Here is a 19,409-nt window from a genome sequence, read left to right on the forward strand (position 1 = left end):
GATCGCTGCCTGCCTTTCTTTAAGGAAATTAAAAGCAAAGGCTTCGAATGGACCGAAGAGTGCCAACTTGCATTCGACGAGCTCAAAAGGTACCTCGCCAGTATATCGGTCTTAACCCGACCCGAGGAGGGTGATGTTTTGGAGCTGTACCTCTCGGCAAGTGACGAGGTGGTCAGCTCGGTACTGATAAAAGAGGTAGATCGGGTCCAGCGACCTATCTACTATGTTAGCAAAGTGTTGCAGGGAGCTGAGACGAGGTACCCAGAGATCGAAAAATTGGCATACGCGCTAGTCATTGCAGCTTGGAAGCTTCGTCCGTACTTCCAAGCTCAAACTGTTGTCGTCCTCACCAACAAGCCTCTGAGGCAAGTCTTGCTCAAGCCTGAGGTCTCTGGTAGGTTGACGAAGTAGGCCATCGAGCTCAGCGAGTACGATCTCCAATACAAGCCGCGAACTGTTATCAAGGCCCAAGCCTTGGCAGACTTTGTCGCGGAATGCACTTTCAGCTCCGAAGTCCCCAGGCCGATTGAACATGAGGCCCCCAGTTCGGGCGAGCCCGAGGTTCCTAGGCCGGTTAAGCTCGAGCACCGTGAAGTAGCAACCAGTACGGCATATCTCCTAGTTAGACCAAGCGCGAACTGGGATGAGGAGCCCTGGATCCTTCGCGTAGATGGCTCGTCAAACCAGCAGGGCAGCGGAGCTGGAATCGTTCTGTACGGGCCAAGTGGTGTGAAACTGGAGTATGCACTATGTCTGGGTTCTCTTTTCTCATAACCTCCTTTATTAAGGATCTCTTCCTCACATTCCAGCTTACAATCTTCATTGCTTCAATCCTTTACACCCCTAGCCTCTAGCTCTAATACCTGCTTCCCTTTCTTTCACTAAACTCCTTATCCCCTTCCTCATCCATTCTTAATCAAAAAAAAAAAAAACCATTATGGCTATATTTTGAGGAGCTATAGGCTTTGGAGATTCTACTAGGACTGAACCTTTTAGCAATGCTACAAGGTTCTAAAACCCTTCATTGCAAAGTGTTTGAGTGAAAGGGGATTCAAAGGTAGTTGTGGACTGGCTTAAAAACAACAGTTCTGGTTCTAGGATTTATAGATATAAGATGACAGAAACTATGTAACTGGCTAGGGAGTTGAGAACAATTTTTGTATGGGCACAAGGAACTCTAATGACTAATGACCTAACAGATTACCTTGCTAGGCAGGGGGTGAACAGAAGTAACTTATATTGGGGGATTGTTCCCCATCCAGGCTGAATGTAATTATAATAAACAAGCTACAATGGAATCTGCGTAGCTGGAGTTAGCCTTAAATTCATAAAGTTTCTGGTTAACAATAAAAAATAGTTGGAAGACATACCGCCAAGATGTTAAATTTCGTGCTTTTCTATCCAAGTGGATGTTTTCCAAGGCATCTGAGGCTCGAATTACATCCTCTGAGATTTCATTGTTATCATATCTCCAGTTGTATTCATCCTTCCCATACCCTGGCATGGAGGAACCTGTTCTCCTATCTGGAATTCTAGAAAAGCTCAGACGAGAAAAATTGCAACCAAGCACACAACAAAATGGAAAAATGATCAGTAGTTCACTACTTACCAGATGTTTGGGAAACAGGAATTGGCCTAGCATAAAAGTGAGATGGAACATATCAATAGGAGCCAAAGAAACAATGGTGGGGAGAGTTTAATTTCATGAATTGGGTCTATAATGGCAATAGAAGCTTTTATCATACCTCCCAAGTGGTGGTAATCCTCCAGCAACAGATGATGATGATGATGGTCTTCGGATGTTCCTGAATTCTAGATTGGACAAGGACTCTGTTTCTGGACTGATTATTTTCCTACCAGTAGCCCTTGCTTGAGATAAGTTCTGTGCAACAAATAAATAATTAAGCTTTAAACAAGAATTGCGTAGCAATTTATAATGTAATATGAAGTTAAATCTCTTAAGGCAAACCAACCAGCTACATATAATATTTTTTTTGACAAGTAAATAAAAACTTTCATTAAATCAGAAAAAGGTTACAATCTGATGGGTGACGAGTCATCACCCAAATACAAAACAGATTGAAAATTCAAAGTAAATTTTCCACATTACAGATTTTAAAACCCAAAACCTCCCCCAACTTATTCCCCAAGTCCTCATCAATTTTCCTAACTCTGGAAGAACCAAGATCAAATCTGCCACAGATTTGCTAACAGCAGCTACCATCCTGTCCCATACTGCAAGCTTTATCCTCAAATATTCTTCTATTCCCTCGTGCAAGGAACACTTGGTGGAAGAAAAATGGCAAAAGCAGTTGGTATTTAATAATATGTTTTCCTTGGTAACCAGTATCTCATTGTGTTCATGTTTAAAAATGCATGTCAAGAAAAGGCGTTATTGGATGAGAATTTCCCATGCCATTCAAATACACCAGAGTTGCACATGCCTGGACACAGATATAGGTGACACGTGTCAATAAGAAAGATTCTGTACACCAAATCTGAAAGCATGGTTTAAAATGTCCATAAAAATTACTAACATTTGAAACCTTAACCACTAGTAACTCCTCCATTAAAAATTACTAAAAGAATTCTTCCATGAATAAAACCATAAAATCAATCAAAGGAAAATATAGTATTAAAGATATACCAAGGAAAGAATTTTATCAGTTAGAACAACTTCCTTTATTAATGTTGAAAAGAGAATACCTCCCACATATACATTAGTCAAGCACAAAGGCAGGCAAACAGTTTCATTTCAATACAAGGTATCAAGGGAGAATACCTCCCACACATACATTAGTATATTACCACTGTGGTTGAAACCCTGTATGATCATGTATTAATAACAGACTGAAAAGAACAAGGAATAACCTATTGGCAACCTTAAGTCTAATAAAATATTAAAATGCCACCAATCATCACAGCAAAAGCATAGTGGCAGAGGAGATGGGGCCACGTTTTGTAGTTAAATATGACAGTGAACACATTCTGGGCATCTCTTACTTGGGAAATGAGGTGATCAATAGTTGGAATTTCTTATAAATATGCAGAAATGTAATTTGGCAATAAGTAGCCTCCTGGGAATATCTCCCCCAAAATCAGTCGTTGGAGCTGAGGGATGTCTTGGGCCATAAGCTGGACAATTGACCAATCAAGTAATCTTGGTATGTCTTTGGGTGGTAATCCTAAGTCCACTAGCTTTTGGGACACTGTTATAGAGAAATCTGAAAAAAGACTGGGTCAGTGGAAGAAAAACCCCATCTCTAAAGGAGGGAGACTCACCCTTATAAAGGCTTCTCTCCCTAATTGATTGATGAATGAGATCAAGGAGATCTCTTTGGACCTAGAAGAAAAACAGCCTTTTGAGAAGAAATGACTGTTTAGAAAAGTTGCAAAAATTCAAAAGAAAGTAGCAGTAATCAGAGTTCAAGAGGAGAGAAGACCCTAGTTGGGCAGAAAATTAAAAAGACATAACATAAGAAAGAATAAAGCCCAGATTAAGGCCCATTACAGCAAAGAACATAAAAGATAAAAAAGGATAAACAGCCTATGGGCCATTCAGCCCATCTTCTCTATACTCCCCCTCAAGCTGAGCATAGATGTCAATCATGCCAAGCTTGCCAATATCATGCTGAAGTTTAGCCTTGGGAATGCCCTTGGTGAGGAAATCAGCTAACTGTCCTTCAGAGGTGATGAAAGGTACACACTTCTCCAGAAACCACTCTTTCTCGAATGAAGTGTTTGTCAACTTCAATATGCTTAGTTCTGTCATGTTGCACTGGGTTATGAGCAATGTTGATGGTGGCATGATTATCACAGTATAACATCATTGGCTTATCATGCTTAATACCCAATTCCTCCACCAAGGATCTAAGCCACAATAGTTCAAAAACTCCATGAGCCATGGCTCTGTATTCTGCTTAATACCCAATTCCTCCACCAAGCTATAGTACCCAAAGGTAAATCTTCTGTCATCAATGTTTCCGGCCTAGTCAGCATCTGTGTAGGCTTCAAGTTTCATATGGCCATGCTTAGCAAATAGAATTCCCTTTTCAGTGGAGCCCTTCAAATAACACAGAATCCGCTCTGCAGCTGCCATGTGAGCATCCGTGGGAGCATGCATGAATTGACTGATGCAGCTGACAGCATATGTAATGTCTGGCCGAGTCATGCATAGATAAAGAAATTTTCCAAGTAGTCTCTGAAAGACTCCCTTATCTTCTAACAATATTCCATTTGAAGCAGAGAGTTTATGGCTCATATCGATAGGAGTAGCAACTGGTCTAGCACCCATCTTCCCTGTTTCAGAGAGTAAATCAATAACATACTTTCTCTGAGAGATAAGGATCCCATCCTTGGATCTAGCAACTTCTATGCCAAGAAAGTATCTCAATTCCCCCAGATCTTTGATCTCAAACTCTATATGAAGAAAAGATTTGAGATCATTAATCCCTGAGACATCATTACCAGTCACAACAATATCATCAACATACACAATCAGGTAAACGGCCAAGGATCCTCTCCTCTTCACAAAGAGGGTATGATCAGACCGTGTCTGTACATAGCCAAAGCTAATAAGGGCAGCCCTAAACCTTTCAAACCATGCTCTAGGGGATTGTTCGAGTCCATAAAGAGATTTCTTCAGCCTGCAGACCTTTCCTTTCATATCTGTTTCATACATCCCTAGAGGAAGAGAAGTCATCTTGGCAAATTGGAGTGGGTGACTCCCTTAGAGCTGAGATCTTTGCAATTATGGAAGGAGTACAGAAAGCTAAGGAGTTGGACATCAAGAAACTCTTAATTGAAGGGGATTCAGAGGTGGTGATAGGGTGGCTGATTAAAGATCACAATGGCTTATGGAAGTACAATAATGAGAGGAGGAAATTCAAGTGGCTGGTGCGGGAGATGGAAGTTAAGATACTTTGGGTTAAAAGATCGGCTAATTCCCTAGCTGACGGCTAAACAAGGGGCAGAAAGGGATTCACTTTTTTGGGCTAAGTTGTAGCTATAGTGTGTTTTCTTTCTTTTTTTTTCTTTTCTTGAGGTTCTTTGTTGCTCTTGGAAGATAAGCGTGTTTGTCTTCCTATTGTAAATCTTCTTTTGATGAGTTAATATTGATCAAAAAAAAAAAAAAACAATGTTTTGATAGCTCACAAGACTCACAATGAAGATTGGACAAACTAATTCCCTTAAACAGTTCTAGGAATAAATGACTTAATCCAGAAAAAGAAAGATGACCAAAACGAAAATGACATAACATGACTCGACCGATGGACTCTGTAGATGTAGACCCAAAAGCATCTTTTTCAGGTTGTTCATGGCACTGTCCAAGAATATCCAGCAGATATATTCCATTCGCCTCACAGCCACTCCCAATCGCCTTCTGAGACTCTAGATCCTGAAAAACACAATAGGAAGGAAAGAAAGTTACACAACAATTTAATGACTTAGTTAGGCTACTTATAGATAACAAGTTTGTATTTAGTCTGGGTACATGAAGAGCAGAAGGAAGAACCAAGGAGTCTGTAGCCTTGAAGGTTCCCTTGCCGGAGATAGGGGCAAGAGAGCCATCGGCTAAGGTGATTTTGTCACGTCCAGGAAGTAAATCATATGAAACAAACAAAGTAGAAAGGCTAGTCATATGATCAGAAGCACCAGAATCAATAATCCAAGGGATCCTACGATTACCTGAAATGGTTGCATGATTGGTAGAAGCCCGTATACCTGAATGAGCAAATGCAGAAGAGGTTGAATTTCCTGGAGGGTTGGAAGAAGAGGTCACACCCTCTAGGTGACTAATCATCCTCCCAAACTTCTCATATTCTGCCTTCATAGCTACTAACTACTCACTAGCCGTTATCTCTTCAGTTTGATATCTGTCACTATCTGGACCAGCAACAACATTGGCACTCCCTACATTTATATTATCAGACTTTTTCTGAAACCGAAGTGGTAGGAGCTCAGGATGCAATTTCCAGCACCTGTCTTTAGTGTGTTTTGGCTTTTTACAATACTCACAGATAATCTCTTTCTTCCTTGAGCTACTTGGAGTCCCTACAACCCCCTTGGGTTTCACTCCCATATTAGCAAAGTGATCATTTAGATCAGCCCCTTGGACCTGGACAAGTCTTCTGCTTTCTTCACTACTTACCAAGGCATATGCTTGAGACAATGAGACACTATCGTTGGATAAAATATTTTGCTTTGTAATGTCGTACTCTGGATTTAGCCCTATAAAGAACTCAAACACCCTATTTCTCTCAACCAGTTTTCTGTAAGCCTTAGCATCATTAGTGGTGTCCCAGGCTACAACTTCTATCAAATCTATTTCTTGCCATAAAGACTTCAATGTTGAGAAGTATACAACTAATGGTTTCTCCCCCTGTCTCAAATTCTTCACATCACTTCTCAACTTGTAAACCCTGGCCACATTTAATTTTTGGGAATAGGTTTTGTAAATAAACCCTATTCGATTCTAGGTTGAAGTAGAGAAGAAGAAAGGAAAGAGAAAGAAGAAGAAGAAGAAGAAGAAGAAGAGTTCGGCCAGACTAGAAGAGAGTAAAAATCACCTCTCCCTAGCCGACCCACTTGTATTTATTCCAAATAATAGAGTTACAAGAAAGACCATATTGCCCCTCATAAGAGATGGGACACATAACTTAAACTTAGATAAAATAGACCTTTCACTCTCAACCAGATAAACCAAAGTGACCAAAATACCCCTGATTTGAGTATTCTAACACTCCCCCTCAAGCTGGAGAGTATATGTCATATTTCCTGAGATCACATGAGATGTGGTTATCATTCCACTTATCATAGAAGACTAGGTTGGAAGAGATGTGAACAGCAGCTTGGTTATCACAGAATAGTTTCATGGGCTTATCAACTGAGAATCCCATCTCTTGTAGCAAGTTCTTCAACCATACTAGTTCACACGTGGTATGAGCCATAGCCCTGTATTCAGCTTCTGCATTACTCCTTGCCACCACTGTTTATTTCTTGCTCTTCCAAGTTACAAGATTGCCACCAAGGAAGGTACAATACCCTGTAGTTGATCTCCTGTCTGATATAGAACCAGCCCAATCAGCATCTGTGTACCCTACTATCTCAAGGGTCCCTCCATTTCGGTATAGCAAACCACGACCTGGAGCACCCTTCAGGTACCTAACAATCCTCAGAACAGCTTCCCAATGAAGAACCCGAGGATTTTGCATAAACTAACTCACCATACTCACAGCAAATGATATATCTGGTCGAGTAATGGTCAGGTAGTTCAACTTTCCCACCAATCTCCTGTATCTTCCAGGATCATCAAACTCTTCACCTGCATCAACACTCAACTTGGCATTGAGTTCCATAGGAGTCTCTGCTGGTTTAGCACCTAACAGCCCTGTTTCTTCAAGTAGGTCAAGAACAAATTTTGTCTGACATAAGTTAATTCCATGTTTTGACCTTGAAACTTCTATTCCTAGGAAATACTTCAGCTTACCCAAATCTTTCGTATTGAAGTGGTCCTATAAGAATTTCTTCAACCTGTCGATTCCGTTACTGTCACTCCCAGTTATGACAATATCATCCACATACACCACTAGCAAGGTTTTCCCATCTTTTGAGTCATGGCTGAACACAAAATGGTCTACCTGACATTGTTTCATCCCAAAGGCTTTCACCACTTCACTGAACCTACCAAACCAAGCACATGGAGATGGTTTCAGTCCATAAACTGCCTTTTTGAGTCTACAAACCTTACCATCCTCCCCCTGAGCAACAAACCCTGGTGGTTGCTCCATATACACCTCCTCAATGAGATCACCATGTAGGAAGGCATTTTTTATGTCAAGTTGTACAAGAGGCCAATCATACATAGCAGCTAATGAAATCAACACCCGAACTGAACCAATCTTAGCCACAGGAGAAAATGTCTCCATATAGTCCACACCATACAGCTGAGAATAGCCCTTGGCCACTAACCTGGCCTTCAATCGCTCCACACTGCCATCAGGAAGATACTTCACTGTGTAGACCCACTTACACCCAACAGCATGCTTACCAGGAGGAAGAGCAGTGAGTTCCCACGTGTGATTGTGTCGAAGAGCAGAGAGTTCCTCTTCCATGGCTTGCCGCCACCCAGGCATATGGTTCGAGGCTCCGGAGTCAATGATCCAGTGTGAGGCTTTGGAAGCTAAGCAAGCCATACCTGAATGGGCAAGGGTAGCGGTATTCTGCTGAGATGTCTGAAGGAACTGCTCATATACTGCACGTGGTACACTCACCATTTCCTTCCCAAAAGCACCAGTAGATGTGGAGGGGGGCTTAGTTTGCTGGCTTTCAGTAATTGTACCACTACCCTTAGTCATAGCATGGTTAGCCCCAAGTGTTGGGTGGACCACATAAATCATAGCAGAAATTAACTGTGTTTCCCTCTAAACCATGGTGTGTACACTTTCTTTGGGCATTACTTCTTCCTTTACCACGACCTCCCCCTGAGTCTCGGCCTCCACTCCGGCCACCAGCGCGGTTAAACATGTGACCACCACAGTTGCCTAGAAGTCCACTACTACCACCACCACTTCTATTTCCACGGCCACCCCCTTTAATCACCACCAGACCAGATCTGTCCGAGAGAGAAGAATGCTCTACAAACTCAATAGATGTCCTCTTAAGACGGGAAAAAACTTCTTCAAGTGTGGGAAGAGCAGACCCCCCAATATTTGTGCTCTGACAGGTTCATACTCAGTCTTCAAACCCACAAGAAACCTTGTCACATCAAGTTGTTCACGTTGCTGGTGTTGGATCTGAACATCCAATGTTAGAGGATGATACACGTTGAGCTCATTTCAGATGTTCCTCAAACTTGCATAGTATTCCTCAAAGCTTTGACTTCCTTGTTTCAGATTATAGTATTCTTGATACAACTGATACACCCTAGTTGTATTGTCTTGTACGGAGTATAGCTTCTTAGCATGATCCCAGATTTCTTTAGTTGTATCTAGGAACATAAAGTTCACACTAATCTTTGATTCCATGTTGTTCCATAGCTATATCATTATTTGTGCATCTTCCTGTTCCCAGTCACTGAACCCCGGAGAATCAGAGGAAGGTTTCTCCTCTCTCACATGTTTTACCTTCCTCTTGGCCTTTAAGAACACCTCCACAGATTTTGCCCATGGTACATAATTCTCACCATTCAACTTGATGGATGTCATTTGAACACTTAAGTAGTCTGGAGAAAGCATGACACCTGTTTTATTGTCATTCCCATCTCCAATCAAAGCCATCTTAATTATTTCACCTTCAAATATGCAACACAACCTCACACACTTTCATAAGACTTATCTTACTTACAACACCACCAACTCCAACTTCTTCAAATGCACATTGCACATCAAATACTAAGACGGAAATCACTCAGTCATCACATCAAACACCTGTTCTACACACTACAGAACTGTTTACACACAAGGTCTAAGAGTTCGCTTTTAAATATTCAGAATCATAGATACACCAATCAACACGACACAACCACCACCACACCACTGCTGTCCTGAACTTCAGCAGTCGACAACTCTTCTTTCAACACACATATGAGGTAAAACAAAGAAAAACACGACTGATATGCATATCAGTCACTCCAAACCTCCACAACAAACAAATTTTGAAGCAAAACACACAGCATTCACAGCCCCTTACTTGGGCAAAAGACAGCAGTGTCCATACCTGTCCACATACAGCCCTCTTCGTACATTGAATAGAGACTGTTTAGTACACCACTTCAACGACCACTACCACAACGACCGGAGGCATTCTCACCTCCAGAACCACAAAACGACAGCTCCTTTTCAGCCCCTTGTCAAATTTCCACTCAGGTCAGCCGAAGAATGAAGATGGTTGTAATAGTTGGCGGTGAACCCAGAAAAAAGACAGCAGCAAGAAAGAATGAGAAAAAAAAGAGGAGAGCAAGATTTTACTACTCTGATACCATGTAAATAAACCCTATTCGATTCTAGGTTGAAGTAGAGAAGAAGAAAGGAAAGAGAAAGAAGAAGAAGAAGAAGAGTTCAGCCAGACTAGAAGAGAGTAAAAATCACCTCCCTAGCCGACCCACTTGTATTTATTCCAAATAATAGAGTTACAAGAAAGATCATATTGTCCCTCATAAGAGATGGGACACATAACTTAAACTTAGATAAAATAGACCTTTCACTCTCAACCAGATAAATTAAAATGACCAAAATACCCCTGATTCGAGTATTCTAACAGGTTTCAGCAACACTATCCCAAATTTCCTTTGCCGAATTCATCCACAAATAGTGTTGACTAATCTGTGGTTGCATTGAGTTCACAAGCCATCCAATAACAGTATAATTTTCTTGCATCCACTTTTCATATGATGGATCATCTTCCGGATGAGCCTTTTTGCTCCCGGAGATAAAACCCCATTTGCCTCTACTACAAATATGAATTTTTACTGATTGTGACCAAGCCAGATAATTAGTTCCATCCAGCTTGACTGTGGTCACAACCAGTAGAGAGTCTACAGAGGCTCCCAGAACCTGTCCGAATTCAGCAACATGCTTGTTTTCAAAGTCTGAGGAGTTCATCTTCTTAAATACTTCAAAAAATGACTTCAAACAACTTCAAATAACAACAAATGAAGACAGAACAAAAACTGTGTTGTGAGCCAACCTCTATGCAGCTGTACCAGTAACCTGTGTCACACCCGGAAGCTGGGAGAAATAGAGAAAACTCAGCCGCTCCTTGTAGACTTCATAGAACACCAATCCACTTGATTCGATTTTCAAGAAGAAGAATGAGAAGGCCTTCAATCACTGAGCGCCCAAGTCAAACTCCCTGTGGGGCCCGCAATTAGATTCCTCCAGAAAATTAGGGCTTCGGGCAACACACTTGAATCTACCAAGAGGACGACAAAACCAGTCCCCTTTTCTCCAGAAACCACTAACAACTGGGCTGAAATAGGTTTCTTTAACTATTCATACGATTCAATTCTCCATACACACTGTGTATGGGGAAAAAAAGGTGAAAAAAAGGGAAAAACGAGCCTGCTCTGATACCAAGAAGAAGAACATCCTTTTGAGAATAAATGACTATTTAGAAAGTTGCAAAAATTCAAAAGAAAGTAGCAAAAATCAGAGTTCAAGATGAGAGAAGAAGAAGAAGGTGGCGGCAACTTGGGTTCAGAGAGAGGGATTTTTGAACATAATCTCTTCGGCCCATCTTCTCTACAGACCCCTCTTGTTCTTTTAGATGGATTCTGTTAGTAAAGAGCTATTTCGGTCTTTGTACCTATTGAGATTGCTGAGTTGTTTTATTATGTTAGTTCGAGTGCCTCTTACTTAAATAAGGCATTGATGTCTTTTCCTATCATATTAATAATATAATAACAGGTCTGGCCGAAAGTAGGTTTTGAATTTTTTCCTAATTTCGAACCAGACCTTTTCTCTCTATCTTCCTCTTTCTTCCTTCTTCTTGATTGCTTGCTTTACTTGACTGCTAACAAATAAACAGACTTCTAGGGCAGACCGAACTTCAACATGGTATCAGAGCCAAATTAAACAAATCGAACTTGCCTAGAATTCTGTCTTCTGCGCATTCAACCTAGGTTTTTCTTTGATTTCTCAGCCGTCGATTGGAGATTGAAAAAAGGGCTAAAAAGGAGTGATCGCCCTCTTCCCTTGGAGGTGTCTATGCCTCCGGTTGTGTCGTGTGTGGTCGGTTGCTGTGTTTTCTCAGCCCTCCCCTAATTAATGTAGGGCTGGTACGTGTGGTGCAGTGGGTGTTTTCTTTCTTCGTGTGGTTGTCCTTCAGGCGATGAGGTAAGGAGTTTCTTTTATGCATAATTTCTGTTATGAAGCACATAAGAGGTATGGTACAGATCGTATGGAGGGGTTTCAGGTTGTAGCGTGCTAGGGTTTATGCTGGTTTGTGTGTGATTCGAAGGGCAGTGGTGTTCACCTAGTGGTGAAACTTCAGGTAGCTGTAGAGTAGGATTTGTGGTGTTGAAAGTGCAACTTTCAGCACTTATTATTGCTGAAATCAATGTGCAGAATTTGGTGAAGTGTCTGTGTGCAGTGTGTAGTGTGCAGAATTCGGTGATAAAAGAATTCAGCAATGGGAGATAACAGTGATAGTAAATCTAATGTGATGATATCTACGGACTACCTGAATGTCCAAATGACCTCCATTAAACTGCATGGGGAGAATTATGTCCCTTGGGCTAAGCCTGTAGAGGTTTTTCTGAAGGCAAAGAAGAAGGTGAAGCACATAAGAGAGGAGAAACCCTCCACTGCTTCTAATGAATACGAAGACTGGGAACAAGAAGATGCACAGATCACCACGTGGTTATGGAACAATATGGAACCCAGAGGTATGGGATCATGCTAAGAAATTGTATTCTGGTCAGAACAATACAACCAGGGTATATCAACTGTATCAGGAATACTTCAATCTGCAACAGGGCAATCAAAGTCTTGAGGGAGCAGCTTGATGTGACTCGGTTTCTGGTGGGGCTGAAATCCGAGTATGAACCAGTACGAGCCCAGATACTAGGAGGATCAAACCTTCCATCCTTAGAGGAGGTGTTTGCTCGACTTCGGAGGACTTCCATTGGATCTATTGAAAACCCTAATGTCTTAGATAGATCAGCATTTGCAGTGTCGAGAGGTCGAGGTGTTAGAAGTGGGGCTCGAGGAGCCCCGTCTGGCCGTGGTGGCAGTAGTGGCTCAGTATATGGCCGAAGTGGTAGTGGTGGATCTACACATACCCGTGGTGGTGGTCATACTGGAGGCAGAGATTCAGGGGGAGCTCGTGGTAGAGGACGTGGCTCGGGTCCACAGAGGTGTATTCATTGTGGTTTCGATGGACATACTATTAATTACTGCTATGACTTGCATGGTCCACCCTCGACCTGGGCCAATCATGCCATGACTAGTGACACCAGTTCTAGTTTTAGACAGGAGAACTGTTCAGCTGATCAGATGCCTCCTACCTCTTCAGATGGTCCTGGCAAGGAGATGGTGAGTGTTCCTCGTGATGAGTATGAAAGGTTTGTTCAATCCATGTCGCAGCAGAACACAGCTACTTTTGCACACTCAGGTATGGCTTGTTTGGCATCCACACCCAACCCCTGGATTATTGACTCTGGAGCCTCCGATCACATGACTGGAACTCCAGGTGTGTTTTCTTCTCTCACCCATTGCTCAACATCACAACCTGTTACACTTGCTAATGGCTCCATGTGGTGTTGGTAATGTTGACCTGGACCCTGTATCCCTATCCTCAGTTTTGTATGTACCTAAGCTTCCATTTAATCTTATGTCTGTTAGTAAGCTGACCAAGTCACTTAATTGCTCCATTACATTTTACCCCTCTATGTGTGTTTTTCAGGATCTCAAGACGGGGATGAAGATTGGTGGAGGGCATGAAGTCGGTGGATTGTATTATCTTGATGGTGGTGGAAAAATGTCAACAGTCCTTCAGTCATCTATCTCTCCTCTCCAGTGGCATTGTAGATTTGGTCATCCTTCGCTGCAAGTGTTAAAGTCTTTGGTCCCTTCGTTGAGTCAACTTTATGTTCTAGATTGTGAGTCGTGTCAATTTGGGAAACACCATCGTGTTCCCTTTAGCTCTAGGGTTGATAATCGTGCATTGAGTCCTTTTTCTTTAATTCACTCAGATGTTTGGGGTCCTTATAAAGTGATGTCATTAAATGGATACAGATATTTTGTTATTTTTGTTGATGATTTTTCAAGGATGACGTGGCTCTATTTAATGAAGGAAAGAAATGAATTATTTACCATCTTCCAGAAATTTTATGCTGAGATTCACAATCAGTTTGGCGTTCACATTAAAATTTTTCGTTCTGATAATGGCTGTGAATATTTGTCTTCATCTTTTCAAGAATACTTGGACCAACATGGCATTATACACCAAACTTCATGTACTTACACCCCACAACAAAATGGGGTGGTTGAGAGAAAGAACCGGCATCTTTTAGAAACGGGCACGCTCCCTCATGCACCACATGAATGTTCCCAAACCCTTATGGAGTGATGCAATGCTCACCTCTTGTTTCTTAATTAATCGGATGCCCACGTCTATCCTTGATGGTTGTTCTCCATTTAATGTCTTGTTTCCCACCATGTCTCCGTTTCCGTTTTCTCCCCGGGTATTTGGGTGTGTCTGCTTCGTCCATAATCTGGGTCCCGAGAACGACAAGCTAGATGCACGATCTCTTAAGTGCATATTCCTTGGCTATTACCGGACTCAGAAAGGGTACAAGTGTTACCATCCCAGTTCTCGTCGTTCCTTGGTATGTGCTGATGTTACCTTCTTTGAGTCTACTCCGTTCTTCGTGGGGTCCGGTGATGCTTCTTCCTCCACATCACCTCCTCTTCCTCTTGTTCCAGTCGTGCCTACGTCCTTGCCTCCGGTGCCACCGTCCACCTATCCGTCACGTGTATACACATCGCCCACGTGTACCGGCTGCGACTGCTCCGGCTTCATCACCATCGACAGATCCAGCTCCAGACCCGCCACTACCGCCACCAGCCTCCGACTTTGATCTTCCTATTGCCTTACGGAAAGGTAAACGCACTTGTACCCTTCATCCTATTTCCAATCATGTTTCCCTTACTCACCTTTCTGCCTCCTATCGCCAGTTCATCTCTTTGTTATCCTCGGTGGTTGTCCCTAAGAATGTCCAGGAAGCCCTTACTTCTCTAGAGTGGAGCCGTTCTATGGAAGACGAGCTCTCTGCTCTCCATCATAATCACACCTGGGACCTCACCGCTCTTCCTCCTGGAAAACAGGCTGTCGGTTGCAAGTGGGTTTATACCGTTAAGTACTTGCCTGATGGTCGTGTTGAGCGCCTGAACGCGTGATTGGTAACAAAAGGGTACTCCCAAACCTATGGTATTGACTACACAGAGACTTTCTCCCTGGTTGCTAAGATAGGGTCAGTTCGCGTTATCATCTCTCTTGCAGCTATGTACGATTGGCCCCTATATCAGCTGGATATCAAAAATGCATTTTTGCATGGTGATTTGCTCGAGGAGGTCTACATGGAGCAACCACCAAGGTTTGTTGCTCAGGGGGAGGATGGTAAGGTATGCAGACTTAAGAAGGCTATATATGGACTTAAACAGTCCCCTCGAGCATGGTTTGGTAGGTTCAGTGAGTTGGTCAAAAAGTTTGGGATGAAACAGTGCCAAATTGATCATTCTGTCTTCAGTCATGACTCTCCGGCAGGAAAAATACTACTGGTGGTGTATGTAGATGATATCGTTGTTACTGGGAATGATAAAATGGGCATTGACAGGTTGAAGGCCTTTCTACAGGAACACTTTCAGACAAAGGACCTTGGCAAATTGAAGTACTTCTTGGGCATAGAGGTAGCAAGATCTAAGCACGGTATTAATCTGTGTCAGAGGAAATATGTGCTTGATTTGCTAGAAGAAACAGGTTTGTTAGGTACGAAACCAACTGAGACACCTATGGAAACAAATACGAGGCTAAGCAGTGATATGGGTGACGTATTTGAAGACCCTGACAGATACCGACGACTTGTAGGCAAACTAAACTATCTAACCATTACTCGGCCAGATATTTCATTTGCGGTTAGTGTGGTGAGTCAGTTCATGCAGAAACCTTTGGTCCCTCATTGGAATGCAGTGCTAAGGATTGTGAGGTATTTGAAAGAAGCTCCAGGCCATGGTTTGCTATACAAAAGTGGCGGAAAACTGGAAATAGAAGGATACACCGATGCTGACTGGGCCGGTTCTATGTCTAATAGGCGGTCTACCACAGGCTATTGCACTTTTCTGGGGGTAACCTAGTGACATGGAAAAGTAAGAAGCAAACAGTTATGGCAAGAAGCAGTGCAGAAGAAGAATATAGGGCTATGGCACATACTGCTTGTGAATTAGTGTGGCTAAGGAACCTTCTACAAGAGGTAGGGTATGACATTAGTACACCAATGAAGCTCTATTGTGACAATCAGGCTGCAGTTCATATCTCTTCTAATCCGGTGTTTCATGAAAGAACCAAGCACATTGAGGTTGACTGTCATTTTGTGAGAGAGAAGGTGCTGAATGGAGTAATAGAGACTGCATATGTTAATACGAAAAACCAGTGGGCAGACTTGTTTACAAAAGGTTTGAGTCGGGGGAGAGTGGACTACATATGTAACAAGCTGGGATTATATGATATATACTCACCAGCTTGAGGGGGAGTGTTAGTGAAGGGGTATTTCAGTCTTTGTACCTGTTGAGATTGCTGAGTTGTTTTATTATGTTAGTTCGAGTGCCTCTTACTTAAATAAGGGCACTGATGTCTTTTCCTATCATATTAATAATATAATAACAGGTCTGGCCGAAAGTAGGTTTTGAATTTTTTCCTAATTTCGAACCAAACCTTTTCTCTCTTTCTTCCTTCTTCTTGCTTGCTTGCATTACTTGACTGCTAACAGACAAACAGACTTCTAGGGCAGGCCGAACTTCAACAGATTCCAAGAAAGACGAACTCTTTAGCTGATAGTCTTTCAAAGTCAAGCGTGGACAAAAGCTTTTTGTATAGTGCTAATACTTTACCTTTGCAATTGATTAGGGCCTTTTGTTTCCTCTATACATCCTTCATGTACATCCCCCTCCCAATCCCATTTGAATACAAAGTTGCCCTCAAAAATATATTTCTGAATTATAGTACTAGGCTAGATATTGAGGATGGTATTTAGGGCATCAGACCTCAAATTTCAAGTACCCTTCAAGAACATCTAGAAGCAAAGGACCACTTTCTCCATTCCTGTTCAAATCATATTCATTCTTGCTAGAGAAATCCTTCAACTCAGCTTTCCAAAAATCCTTTTGCTGCAAAAGAAAAGTAATTTATAAGCAAACAAGAAAATGTAACAAAAAAGCATTTTAAGTAAAATCTGAAAATCAATATGCTATCTGAAACAGAAAGAATTACATGATTACCAAATTACATTCAGGCAGAAAAACTTTTAGGGTGTGACCCAGTTGTGCCCAGTCCAGGTATTCACATATCAGTGCTGTTAGTAGCCTTCCTGCACGTAGACATCCCAATCAAAGAAATGAAGAGATCAGTGGAGGAATTAACAAAAAGAAACTGAAATTCTTTCAGTATCATATGCAGAGAGATACATGTGTATATATACTCATACATAAAGGAGTGAAGAACTTCTTCTCCATCTTCAACCGTTTACTTCTCTAGCTCAATAGCATACTTGAGAATTGTATGGAAGTTGAAAATAGTGAGAACCTATGCAACCATCCAGAATATGATCCTCTAACTCTTCACAGATGACACTGGGCACCAACTTGGAAGACATCTTTTAAGTTCTTTCAATGATTCTCAATTTACTATTATCTTGTTATCACCTCTAAGCTTACCAGGAGATCTTACCCCTTTATTAGGGAATGGTGGTGTTTGACATGTAAAACTCCTCTAGTTTTTTTTCTACACAAAATTTTTAAGTTAGTGAAAAAAGACAGGTTATGGATATTCAGTAGAAGTTGTGTGAAGGCGCAAACATGAAGAGGATGTTCAGTTCTATACTTCTACTATGGAACATGAAGGATGGAATTAGCCTTTCAAATATCTTGATCTCCTTTTGAGAGGAACTCATAGAAGAAAGGAATTTTAGCCATTTAGGGCTCACTTATCAAAAGATTTATTATGAACGCATATTGCTTTTGGGGTAAAATCACTCTCACTCTTTTTTTTTTATGAATGAAAATAATTTATTAATTCAGAATATAAGGCAATACAAGAAACCCATGAAGAGGCACGAGCTGTTACCTCTTCTAACAAAGTATTACATCATTTAAGAACCGGATAAGCAAAAATAAACAGAAATAAAATTACATAGCAGCCCAAAACAGATGATCCCTTGAAACCCCTTGCTTAGCTAGTCAATCCGCTAAGGAATTTGCTAATATTTCTACCCAAAGAGAGGTAACTGTCATATTTCTTGTGAGCCAATTGACTTTCCTCAATAAGTCTCTATATCGCCACATAGCTGAAGCTGGCTTTGTCAGCCATCCCACAACAATTTTAGAGTCTCCTTCAACTATCAAGTGTTGAACTCCTAACTGTTCAACAATCTGGATGCCTTGTACAGCCGCTAAGATCTCTGCTCTATTTGAGTCTCCTATTCCCACAGGGCCTGAAAACAAAGCTAAAATGTTGCTCTTTCTATCTCTCAGCACCCCTCCTATCCCCGAAGGGCCTGGGTTTCCTTGGCTACTACCAACAAAATTCAGCTTTGCCCAACCTTCAGGCGGAGGCTTCCACACTGCAGCTGCCTTGTCCCTCCTCGTATGACTAGTAGCTACTGCCTTCCAGTTACTCCAAATGTCATCAAAGGAAAACGTATGAAAGAAGTCCAAAGTTCTTAGCCAATGAATGGCTCTAGTCATTATACAATCCTCAACAGTTTGTAAGCTTCTTTCCTTTTCTTTGAACACCCTAGCATTCCTTTCTTCCCAAATTGTCCACAAGGCTGCTGCTCTAATACATCTCCACATCGTTTTTCCATTTTTTGTAGGCCACACAAAAAAAGAAGGATCGAACAGCTGACTTAATTCTGATGACAGATTCCACCTGCATCCAAACAAAGAAAAAATCCAACTCCAAATAACACTAGAAAAGGAACAAGATACAAATAGGTAGGAGCAATCCTCACCACTAGCCCTGCAAAGTACACACCAGTTAGGGGACAAACACATGAAAGGCCTTTTCTTCTGCAAGCAATCCAAAGTATTGATCTTTCTATAAAACACCTCCTAGCAGAAAATTATAAATTTAGGAGGAACAGGTCTCAACCAAATCTCCTTAGAAGGGAAACCCAACTGTCCCATGGAGGGGTAAAGGGACTTAAAAAAGGAAGCACAAGTGAAAAAACCTTTTGGATGAGGGAACCATAGTCTCACATCCGACCAAAGAGGGTCCAGAAAGACACTGCCAAAAAGAGAACAATTCTGAAGCACTACTAAGTTCAACATCCCTCCAACCTCTCCTAAAACCAAAGTCCCAGCTTAAGGAAGAGGGTGAAGTAATAGAAGGAAGAAAATGAGAAACAGTTTTTTCCTTGTAAAGGAAAAGAGAATAGAGAGCCAGGAATCTGTCCTTAAAGGCAACAGTACCCACCCAAGTATCTTCCCAAAATAAAATAGAGTCACCAGAGTTAACATCATACCTGACCAAGTTGAGAAACTGAGGGAGGACACTTTGAATTGCTTTCCAAGGAGATGCCAACGTAGCTCGGCGTGATACACCCGCATCCCAACCATTTTCCCATCTGCCATGTATACTAGCTATCACTTCATGCCACAATCTCTCCCTTTCTCAGAGTTAACATCATACCTGAC

At 41.7% G+C, this 19,409-nt stretch overlaps 1 protein-coding gene across 3 annotated transcripts in view; it reads right to left on the reverse strand.

Annotated features, from left to right (window-relative positions):
* Positions 1–19,409, reverse strand: part of LOC104599337 (protein TONNEAU 1a-like) — a 54,395-nt gene that overhangs the window by 12,389 nt on the left and 22,597 nt on the right. For all 3 annotated transcript variants that reach the window (XM_010261841.3, XM_010261842.3, XM_088898102.1), the window contains exons 3-7: positions 16,995–17,083; positions 16,761–16,883; positions 1,746–1,882; positions 1,610–1,635; positions 1,371–1,524 (exon numbers count right to left, since the gene is read on the reverse strand). In XM_010261841.3, coding sequence (XP_010260143.1) covers positions 1,371–1,524; positions 1,610–1,635; positions 1,746–1,882; positions 16,761–16,883; positions 16,995–17,083 — 529 coding nt within the window. The remainder of the gene's footprint in view (positions 1–1,370; positions 1,525–1,609; positions 1,636–1,745; positions 1,883–16,760; positions 16,884–16,994; positions 17,084–19,409) is intronic.

Source organism: Nelumbo nucifera, chromosome 2, assembly GCF_055504915.1.
Source record: "Nelumbo nucifera cultivar China Antique chromosome 2, China Antique-T2T, whole genome shotgun sequence".
Classification (NCBI taxonomy): Eukaryota; Viridiplantae; Streptophyta; class Magnoliopsida; order Proteales; family Nelumbonaceae; genus Nelumbo; species Nelumbo nucifera.